Source organism: Mercenaria mercenaria, chromosome 17, assembly GCF_021730395.1.
Source record: "Mercenaria mercenaria strain notata chromosome 17, MADL_Memer_1, whole genome shotgun sequence".
NCBI classification, from domain to species: domain Eukaryota; kingdom Metazoa; phylum Mollusca; class Bivalvia; order Venerida; family Veneridae; genus Mercenaria; species Mercenaria mercenaria.
In genome coordinates this window covers 50,846,089-50,857,190 of record NC_069377.1, presented here as the reverse complement: position 1 = coordinate 50,857,190, position 11,102 = coordinate 50,846,089, and the positions used below count along the sequence as shown (strand labels likewise).

The window sequence follows — 11,102 nt, the reverse complement described above, 5'->3', positions numbered from 1 at the left end:
CTGACCCAGTTTCATGAAGATAGAGGCATAAATGTGGCTTCTAGGTTGTTAACAAGCTTTTCATTTTATTTGACTAGGTGATCTGGCTTTTGACTCCACATGACCCAGTATCGTTGTTGGCCAACAGATCATCAAGATAAACGGTTCTATGCAAGTTTGTATCAAATCAAAGCATAAATGAAGCCTCTACATGGCTGAAAGGGCCAATATAGAAAATGTTGTCCCCTTCAGTGGCAGTAACTCTAGAACCCATGATGGAATTTAGCCGGTTTTCGAAAGGAACCGAGATAACATGGTAACTTAAGTTGTGTACAAGTGTGGTTAAAATCGAATGTAGACTTTAACTTCTATCGTGTTCACAATGTAAAATTATTTTTTTTTGCTCTTTCCGGGGTCCATCAGGGGCCGTAAACTCCAGATGCTTTGCTTGGATCTACCGGATTCATGTATTTCCAAGATCTATTGTTGTTAAAGATATTTTGCAAGATTGTATCAAACCAAACCGTAAATGAAGTCTCTATATGGCTGCAAAAGCCAAAATAGCATTTTTGGCCCTTTAAGGGCCATAACTCTGAAACCCATGATGGGATCTGGCCAGTTTTTGAAAGAACCGAGATATTATACCAATACAAGTTGTGTGCAAATTAGATTAAATCGGTTGCAAAGTGTGGTCTTTATCGTGTTCACAAGAAATTATGGACGGACGGACGACGGACGGACGGGCGAACGACGGACGAAGGGCGATCACAAAAGCTCATCCTGTAACTACGTGACAGGTGAGTTAAAAAGCAGCAACCATATCCAAGGGGTGATTACACTATGGGCGGCGGTTACCGCCAAAATTAGTAAACATACAATCAATCGTTTTACGGTACGTCGCAACAAGTTTTTCAATACATCATTCCATGTTTGAATGGATGGAATGTAGTTTTGTATTAAAAGGTAAGGGAAACCTGACAATAAATTAATTTTATATGAAAGCCATCCTCAAGCCGTTCAAAACGCTGAAATAATTTTTAAAATCGGACCACTATTGAAAAAGATATGGCAGTTTGAAATTTAAGGAAATGCCTGATCATGGAGGCAGCCATTTTAGTGTTTATGACGTCATTTACACACTGCTGATTTTTTTATTTTTATATATTTCTCGAGTGTAAAGTGTATAACATGATAATTTCTGTCATTATAGCTGGAAAAAGTAGAGAATTTTTTTACAAAAATAAGTAAATACAGTTTAAATGTGTATCTTAAAATATAATAAATCCGCCATTTTTTTTTTTTTTTGTTGCCATGGAAAAAAAATGGCCGCCAATTTAACTAAATATTTAAATGCTCATAACTTTTTCATTTTTACTTCGATTTAGAAAATTCTTTCACTTCTGTAAATGATTTAAGAAATCCCAGCTGATGAAATTAACTTAAAAATGACGTTGCCTTTCCCTTTAAATGGTTTCAAAATACAATGCGTTGCATGCAAATATATTGGACGGGATGGAGTTTCAGACTAGACGGCGTTGAAATGCATAGCAAAATATTGATAAGAATAGTTAAATTCACTGTCATTTTTTATAAAACAACAAGGTCATTTTTCTGAAGTACGATTTTAAATTTTTTTATGTATTCTCATTGATGTTTAGCGATACTAGTAACTGATAGGTGTGCGACTTTCAAACATTAACATGTAAAATCTAGACTAATATTAAACCCCAAAAACCAGATGAAATCATGACATGCGCCCTTCTTATCTTATCAGTCAGATTTGCACGTTCGCATTTCGCCGGGCATTTGTACCTCAACAACGCAACAATGGACACCAAAATCATTTTAATTCTAGCATTTTGCACTGGTAAGTCTTTAGTTCTTAATAGATTTAAATATAAATTGTCTTAAACCAAACAACAGTATTGCCTTTACAATCGAGCTAATTTTAATTAAAGATAAAAAATTGAACGACGTGATGGGAATTATTTTGGAATCTCATTTGGTGTTGTTTTCTTTTATTTTAAAACATGAAAGCGTTTACTCATAAATATAAGTAAAATTTCCCTGCTTCAAAAAAGTGTAATTAGGATGTCACAGATGGCGTTGCAGCTAACTGCGTTTTGTCATTAATTGCGTTTAAATGTATTATGCAAACTTAAATCATATTGTTTATAATTAATTGTTTGAGAAATAACCTTGGCTTGTCTAATGGTACAGTTTCTGTAGACAACTAACCTCCAAATAAAATACAAATTCTAGATAAAATATGTCCTATTTTTTCTCGTACTCTTCTTCCTATAGAATCTGCATGTGTATAGCACTGTACTGAAACCTGTATGCTCCTATCGTATGTAAGATAGAAATGGCGGCGTATAAATTTGACGTCCTCAAAGGGATTAACCCTCTTGCGCTGCACATATAAGGGTAAAAAAACAACAACTTGAGGACAGATGTCAAAAGTCTGTGACACGGTGGGAAATACTGTATAAGATTATTCTAAAGTATCACTCCTATCTGTAAGCCATGGTCTGTAAGAAATATTGTTCAATTTACTTTTGTAGCCTAGGGACTATAATCATTTGTTTTATCTTAGAGATTTCAAGGGACTTCCCAATACTGCGTAGGTTTAAATACTTCTTTAGATATAATAGAAGGATACAGACCTTTGAAAATTTGAAAGATTTAAGAATCTCGAAAGTCGTTTTAGTCTGTTCTAGCGTTGCAAATGACTCGATGTTAACCGGAATTTGAATACATGTTTAAATGTTTTAGATTGAAAGTATCTACACACTTAAATATAATTTGACGGGAAATAGCACAAAAAATGAACAGGGCTATATTTTGCAGACAATTTCAAATGTGGAACGACTAGTACTAAATGTTCATAAGGAAACCAAATATTTCCCAATCTGCTTTCTGAATATCAAAAGAAGGTCTCATATGCCATTTCAAACAGTGTTTGCAGCAAAATTAATTCTGGAACTTTTTTTTATTCAACACATTTTGCTTATATCAATTCATGTAAGGCATTTATGTTCCTTTCTTTCTTTTTTTTTAAAACAGAAACTACAAATTGAGTGTTCACAAAGTTTAGATGTTTAATCAAATTTCTTTCATACATAGATCAGTAATATCAGTACCGAAGGAACTGTTTTATATTTGCTAGGCATCACTGTAGCTATCGACTGTACAGGCGATGATACCACCACGTGTGCAGACGTGGTTTGTGCTACGGGATTCGTGCCAACGTGTGAACAGAATATATGCACGTGTAATCCCACACCTGATCCATCAGGTACAGTAAACTTTGCAACGTTCACCCTTACCCTGCTAAATTTCTAAAATGGACCGGTCCATCATTCAATTTGGATAATATCATTTATTAATCGAAGGGGAGTTCACTTGACTGAAAATTTACCGACCGAATAGCGAACAGTGCAGACCATGATCTTGGTCTGCACTGGCCGCAAAGGCAGAATCACTTGCCGTCAGCAGGCTAAAGGTTAAAGTAATTCATTGATATACATACCACATTTTTAACTTATTAACTTTTAGCTGACATATAAGATGTGTCATTTTCTTTGATATTTCCTTACTATTATTACAAACTGAATGCATTCTGTGTTGTTCATTTACTATAATCGCTCGTCATTCAGTTATCGAAGCGCGAAGATAAGGTTCAAGGGTGATTTGTTTGTTTGTTTGTTTGTTTTGGGTTTAACGCCGTTTTTCAACAGTATTTCAGTCATGTAACGGCGGGCAATTAACCTAACAGTGTTCCTGGATTCTGTACCAGTACAAGCCTGTTCTCCGCAAGTAACTGCCAACTTCCCCACATGAATCAGAGGTGGAGGATTAATGATTTCAGACACAATGTCGTTTATCAAATAGTCGCGGAGAACATACGCCCCGCCCGAGGATCGAACTCACGACCCCGCGGTCCGTAGACCAACGCTCTACCTACTGAACTAAGCGGGCGGGCTGGTTCAAGGATGAATGGCCAATAGGATGTTTGATTGCAAGATAGTAGAATGGCGACAGGGATGATAGAATGATAAAATATATTAAATATTATCATCCTACTCTCTTACTACTACTATTCTGCCATTGCCATTTTCCCATCGCTATCTTACCTTCTTACCAACCTACTACTCTATTGTGCGCGTCTATGGTTTTACAAAGAGATAGAGGGCTCTGGCAGGATGGTACCGTAGGATAGTTTGTTGATAGTGTGCGATGGTAGGATAGTTAAAAAGAAACGACAATAGGATGGCAGCTTTATATCTTATGATCAGACCATCAATATGCTGACATTGTGCTAACAGTATTCTTTACTGTTTCTGCTAATTGTATTTCGCCTCGTCAGATTCCTTCTCAACGAGGATGATTTCTTTCAATCAGTCTATATCAGTGTCCATTATTTCCTTGTAATACTTTCAAAACATAGAAACATACATAAATGAGCCGCACAATGAGAAAACCAACATAGTGCATTTGCGACCAGCATGGATCCAGACCAGCCTGCGCATCCGCGCAGTCTGGTCAGGATCCGTGCTGTTCGCTTTCAAAGCCTATTGCAACTAGAGAAACCGTTAGCGAACAGCATGGATCCTGATCAGACTGCGCGGAAGCGCAGGCTGGTCTAGATCCATGCTGGTCGCAAAGACACTATGTTGGTTTTCTCATGGTGCGGCTCAAATATCAACAATCTATTTTAGTTCCGTAGATGATGTTCAAATGATATTGTCATCATTTATAATTCAAACCAATTTATATCTATGCATTACAGCGTGCTCGATCGTCAGTGACTGCGACATATACTGGCAGTCTCATCATTGCAACAAGCACCATAGAGAGTGTGTTGGAGGTCACTGCCAGTGCGCACATGGACACGGGTAAGTCATTGAGAAAACTTAACTAAGCAAATTGCGTTTTAACGAGAATAAATAAAAAGGTAAAAATGGGATTCCTGGAAGCGTTTAGCATACCGAACGTTACCAGATTCACAGTATGCAAATTGAGCTACTTAGTGTTGACAACTGAAGCCGCAATCGTTTCATGCGTCTGTGGTTTAACGAATGAATTTATCATTGAACATAGTCTGAAATGTAATGAATTTAGCATTGCGCGCAGGACAAGGGTCCGGTGAGAATAGCCGCATTGGAAGTATTAGTTCTCTCAAAAGCAGTAAATGTAAAAATTATGTATAAAAATACATAGACACGTTCAAAAAGTAGGCTTTAATGACAAATCAAAAAAGAAAAAAAAGGAACTTGGCTGGACAACGCAAAAAATACCACAGGGTATTTCAAACCGGATAACTTTGCATAAAACAACCAAGTGGTGTTTTAGAAATGCCTATCACCTGTCTCGTTAAACAAGGGAAAATATAGCGCCTAACTGTAAAAAAAGTGAACACAAACATTCATTGTCTCAAAACGTGGGAATAACCACTTTTAAAAAACGTTTATAAGTTTACTGAAAACACACACCCTATTACCTGATGTCCACCACGCCGAGGGATGCGGCTGCCACAGAGGTAGGAAATCAATAACGGTGAATAGTGGTGTTAGTTTTTTGCGCTGTATTTTTTCATTTCGACTTTCCATGAAAATATTCTGGTGCAGGCATATGTGTAAATGCCTAAACATATTATATGATTAATCCTGGTCGCCAACTTTGCGAAATAAAGAAGTATTCAGCTGTTTAAATTGGACGTTTATTAAAATTCATGCGAAAATCATATTCAACGGCCCAATTCGAAGTGTTTACAAAATAATTTGACCGGGTTACCTCACACGTCAAACGACCAAACATCTGGGGATAATCCTGGCAAGTTTCAAGTCTGTCCGTACGTCTACACCGACGTTATGACCCTCCAAAGGGACTCGGGTACAGTCGCGTATGATAAACTTTACCGCAGAGGGCATTTTTAAATGATGCCCATCTCACCGAGGAGTCAAAATATAGGATATCGTTTACGACAGAGGGAAATTTTGTGTAAAAATGTCTATTTTGGCTGTTTGTTTTGCTTTTGAGACCTGGGAGGTCATGGAATTATTTGCAGTATGCATTGTTTATACTTATGTTTAATAATGGGCGATTTTCAATGGCGGACACCGCTGTAACACAGTGTTAATCAGTCTAGATTGAATTTTTATCTATCTCCGACGTCGTTTTGCTACTATTAGTCTTCGTTTTGTAAACTCAATTTTGTTTCAATTTCTTTTATAATGAAATATACAGAAATAATGATATCGTAAGTCCTGATGGTATCGGTACTTGCGTTCTTGCTGGATTCAGTGTTGAATTTACGGTTTATATTAAATGGTAAATCGTTTTGCAATCAGTCTAGATTGTATATACATTGCATACAATCCGATACTGTACATGTATAGAGTTGTTTTACCACTGAAAGTCTTCGTTTTGTAAAATCATTTTTGTTTCTTTTTTATCATAATATACAGACATTTGCTGCCAGCAATGAAATCCTAAGTCCTGGTACTTGCGTTCTTGCTGGTTTCAGTGTTGAATATATGTTGATATTTAATACCAAATTATTTTGCATTATCAAGCTTTCATACTAAGAGGCTACTGATAGTAACATAGTTCTACATAAAAGATCCGTTAGGCTAGAAAATTTGAATATATTTGTTGTCAGTAGCATAAGTCAAGTGATCGGTTCTAAATAAAGCTGTTATTCATTAATCGTTTACAGAAATGTTCTAAACAATTTATTTTGTATTCATTTTCAGAACCAAAGATGAAGGCATACACGTGTTATTACTGTAACAATGAATTTGAAGTTAACACTGGAGTGATTGACCATTTAGTTAATTGTCACGTCAAGAGAGATCTATCACAATGCAATGGAAATAACTAAACCGTCTGTTATTACCGAGTTACTATCTGAAATGAAGATTTCATTCTGATCGATCTCTCTTGAAAACTTTAAAGATGTATTCAATTTTGATATTTTGCCCTGTAACTTCGATACATGCCCACACGCTGGTCACTAGAAATGAATATTTCACATTCATTTGGAATCACGTCGGTATATATTTTCTGTCCTATATCCAGCATTCCAAATGTTTTCATCTTATTCCAGTTCCATGTACTTAAATGGTCAATCACTCTAGCGTAAGCTGCAAATCGGTGTCTTAGCTTTTTTTAAACAATTCTCATAAAAGAAATTGAAGCAAAAATGAATTTACAAAATGAACATTTACAGCAGCAGAACCAATCTGTACATGTAGCAGATAGTATGCAATGTCGGAGATAGAAATACAATCTAGACTGATTAACACTGTGTTACAGCGGTGTTCGCCATTGAAAATCGCCAATTATTAAACATCAGTATATAAACATTGCATACTGCAAATGATTCCATGACCTCCCAAGACTTAAAAGCGAAACAAACAGCCAAAATAGAGGTTTTTATACCAAATTCCCCTCTGCCGTAAACGGTATCCTACATTTTGACTCCTCGGTGGGATGGGCATCATTTGAAAATGCCCACTGCGGTAAAGTTTATCATATGTGACTGTACCCGAGTCCCATTGGAGGGTCATAACGTCGGTGTAGACGTACGGACAGACTTGAAACTTGCCAGGATTATCCCCAGATTATTGGTCGTTTGACGTGTGAGGTAAATTCGGTCAAAATATTTTGTAAACACTTCAAATTGGGCCGTTGAATATGATTTTCGCATGAATTTTAATAAACGTCCAATTTAAACAGCTGAATACTTCTTTATTTCGCAAAGTTGGCGACCAGGATTAATTATATAATATGTTAAGGCATTTACACATATGCTTGCACCAGAATATTTTCATGTAAAGTCGAAATGAAAAAATACAGCTCAAAAGATTAGCACCACTACTCATCGTTATTGATTTCTGACCTCTGTGGCAGCCGCATCCCTCGGCGTGGTGGACATCAGGTAATAGGGTGTGAAACAGTAAGACCCAAAATCTTACAAAGTTTTAAGATAACATTCCCATAAAAGAATCGTCTTCAGATTACTATTAAATTTTAAAACAGATAGAAATCTATAACGTTTTGAACTTTCTGTTAAACTGCAGCGAATAACTCGACCGATATTTAACATAGGTTTAACTATATATGAGCCGTGCCATGAGAAAACCAACATAGAGGGTTTGCGACCAGCATGGATCCAGACCAGCCTGCGCATCCGCGCAGTCTGGTCAGGATCCATGCTGTTCGCTTTTAAAACCTACTGCAATTAGAGAAACTGTGAGCGAACAGCATGGAGCCTGGCCAGACTGCGCGGGTGCGCAGGCTGGTCTGGATCCATGCTGGTCGCAAAGCCATTATGTTGGTTTTCCCATGGCACGGCTCATATTATCTGTGTGGGATTTATTTTACGTGTATACAGATAGGTACTAACAAGCTTTAATAATGTGGCAGTTGAGTCCAATAAGTCCAGGGGTGTCCAAAGATAATCCGTCACAGATCTATTGTAAAGCAAGAATTGGATTTACCTGTATTGGAAAATAAACAGTGTCGATTGTATTGAGGTCAGCTGCCACATTATCAAAGTTTATTATTTGTTAAATGCAATGGCTGTGTATTTACAAAATAGACAAGGAATGGCGTTCTGGCTTCTGATTGGTCAGCACAGATCACCTCACCAAAATATTGAACTGCTCTAACAATAAGGTAGCAGGGTACACTTAGATTCGAAAATTTTGGGCACGGCCAGGCTTACATGTAGCGAGTCGCAATTTTGCACTTCCCTAATGAGCAGAATCAGGGTGGCCATTTTATAAATTGCGAGCATGTTTTGTGCTTTTAATTAATGGCAAGATCAGGACTCTCATACAAGAATACAGAAAGTTATCAAAACGAAAGTTTTACACAATCCATTAAAAATAGCATGCCAAAATCATCAATGTTGCACTTTTTGAACAGCCCTCAATGATCCCGCTGCAGGAACTCCATTTCCCAATTTAATAGTCGCCCGCCCGCTTAGCTCAGTAGGTAGAGCGTTGGTCTAGGGATCGCGGGGTCGTGAGTTCGATCCTCGGCGGGGCGTATGTTCTCCGTGACTATTTGATAAACGACATTGTGTTTGAAATCATTAGTCCTCCACCTCTGATGATTCATGTGGGGAAGTTGGCAGTTACTTGAGGAGAACAGGTTTGTACTGGTACAGAATCCAGGAACACTGGTTACTAAGTTAACTGCCCGCCGTTACATGACTGAAATACTGTTGAAAAACGGCGTTAAACCCAAAACAAACAAACAATTTAATAGTCCCTACTGAACTTCAGGATATAAACGGAATGGGGGCCCATCCAGCCCGTTTTTTCACAAAATAGCGAAAAAGTTCCTGAATATCAGTCAACAAGCACGGAACCCTTCCGTGATTTGAATTTCCCGCGCCAAGGTGACTCACCGATTCATACAAAGCTAGCAGCAGTTAGTTTTACAACTTACATCAGAATTTTACATGTATCGGCTGTTTCCTAAAGAATAATCAATCATTATCTCTCACCTTAACTTACAGACATCCAAAATCACGAAGTTCTAATTATAACAAATATTGCCGGGCCCAAAATTCGAAGTGTACCCTGCTACCTAAACGAAAGTAAGAAGTAGCGCAAGGAATCCCAAAACAAATACCATAAATCATTTTATATCTATAAAACCTATTTATGTTGTATTGTTTCCTCAAAGGTAAATGGTGGCAACACTCTGTATAGAAAACACAACAACTAGTATAGATTGAATAACGGGTATTTATTAAAAATACCAAGATCTAAATAGAACTAAATGATCTAAATTATACATGGTTTTCTATATCTGGGCGACAAAAACCGCCACAAAGGAACGCGCTCAAGATGTATTAATATCTCAAGCGCTGAACAAAAATTATAACACGATGGCGGCTTCCTTTCTTCTTGTTTATTTATACTTCCACAATATAGATCGACTATGAAGAAAGAGAAGGGCTGTAAAATAACAGTTTCAAGATGGATGTGAACCTTACCGTCGTGGAAACTTTTAACTTTCAAATCAATTAGTAAGTCCTAAATTGATATTGAATAATTTGATTTACAGTGTCTTATGTTATTAATGATACTATACTGTGATTTTCTCTTTATTGCAGACGTTAAGACGACTACATTGACAATGCACGCCCAGGATTATGAATGATTGAAACGAAAATGCAATTTTATCAAATGATACGTCTTTAAAATCTAAAAATAAAGGTAGCAAATACAGATATATTTGTATATTTTATACTTTTTTATATTACGATCAGTAATCAGGAAAGTGAAGACGCTGATAACACACTTTTGCAAAAACTATATATGCAAAAGATATACAGAAAGCAATGTTGCTCGTTTATTCATGCATCTGGACACGGTTTTACATTATCAGACAGATGTTGGCGTTTTTTGCACATGACTTAATTTGTTCATCGCAAGACAAAATTTTGAGAGTTGCATAATCAGTTTTCTGACCTAGTCGTATAATTGTAATCACTTACTTTTCAAACTACTAATTACCAAAACATGCTGATACACGTGTGTAGCGCAATCCGCAATTTAATTTTACTACACCCAGGTTCACAAATGAACAAACTCTATTTTCTAATTTTAGTCTTATTTATTTTTTTCTATTACAAATCTGTTCCGTGCAGTATGATTTCTCTCTCATCCAAAATAAATTTTAAATAAAACTGATTTATTTCCAAAGTTCATGCGTTCTTGCATGCTTCGTACCATAGGCTACATAGTACTACCAGGTACCCTATTTCCTACGACCCTACATTTCGTATTTCTGCCACTACTCTCAATTCCGGCCCCGCTCTACCAGTTCTGCCACTATCATACAGAAAGGTGGCTGTATTTATACAAAATGTACGCTGCTCTGTCTTATGAAATATCCAGTAGATATTGTGTAATCCAGATGAGTAATATTGACGTCAGCGCATTATTTAATATTGACGTATGCACATTCCTACATACATCAGTGAGGGTAACCTAGCAACATAAGCGAGAACAAGCTTAGCAATGTAATTGCAACAGATAGTTAAATTTAGCAATGCGCTCATTAAACGTAAATTCGTTTAGAATTACCACGGTCAT

At 36.8% G+C, this 11,102-nt stretch overlaps 1 protein-coding gene across 1 annotated transcript; it reads left to right on the top strand.

Moving 5' to 3' along the window:
• The first annotated feature begins 1,690 nt into the window (after nucleotides 1-1,690).
• LOC123536659 (serine protease inhibitor Cvsi-1-like) lies at nucleotides 1,691-10,234 on the top strand. Its single transcript, XM_045319999.2, has 4 exons — nucleotides 1,691-1,846; nucleotides 3,149-3,277; nucleotides 4,772-4,877; nucleotides 10,118-10,234. Exons 1-4 carry the CDS (start codon nucleotides 1,726-1,728, stop codon nucleotides 10,122-10,124), a joined length of 363 nt encoding a protein of 120 aa, XP_045175934.1. The 5' UTR covers nucleotides 1,691-1,725; the 3' UTR covers nucleotides 10,125-10,234.
• Nucleotides 10,235-11,102: the final 868 nt, after the last annotated feature.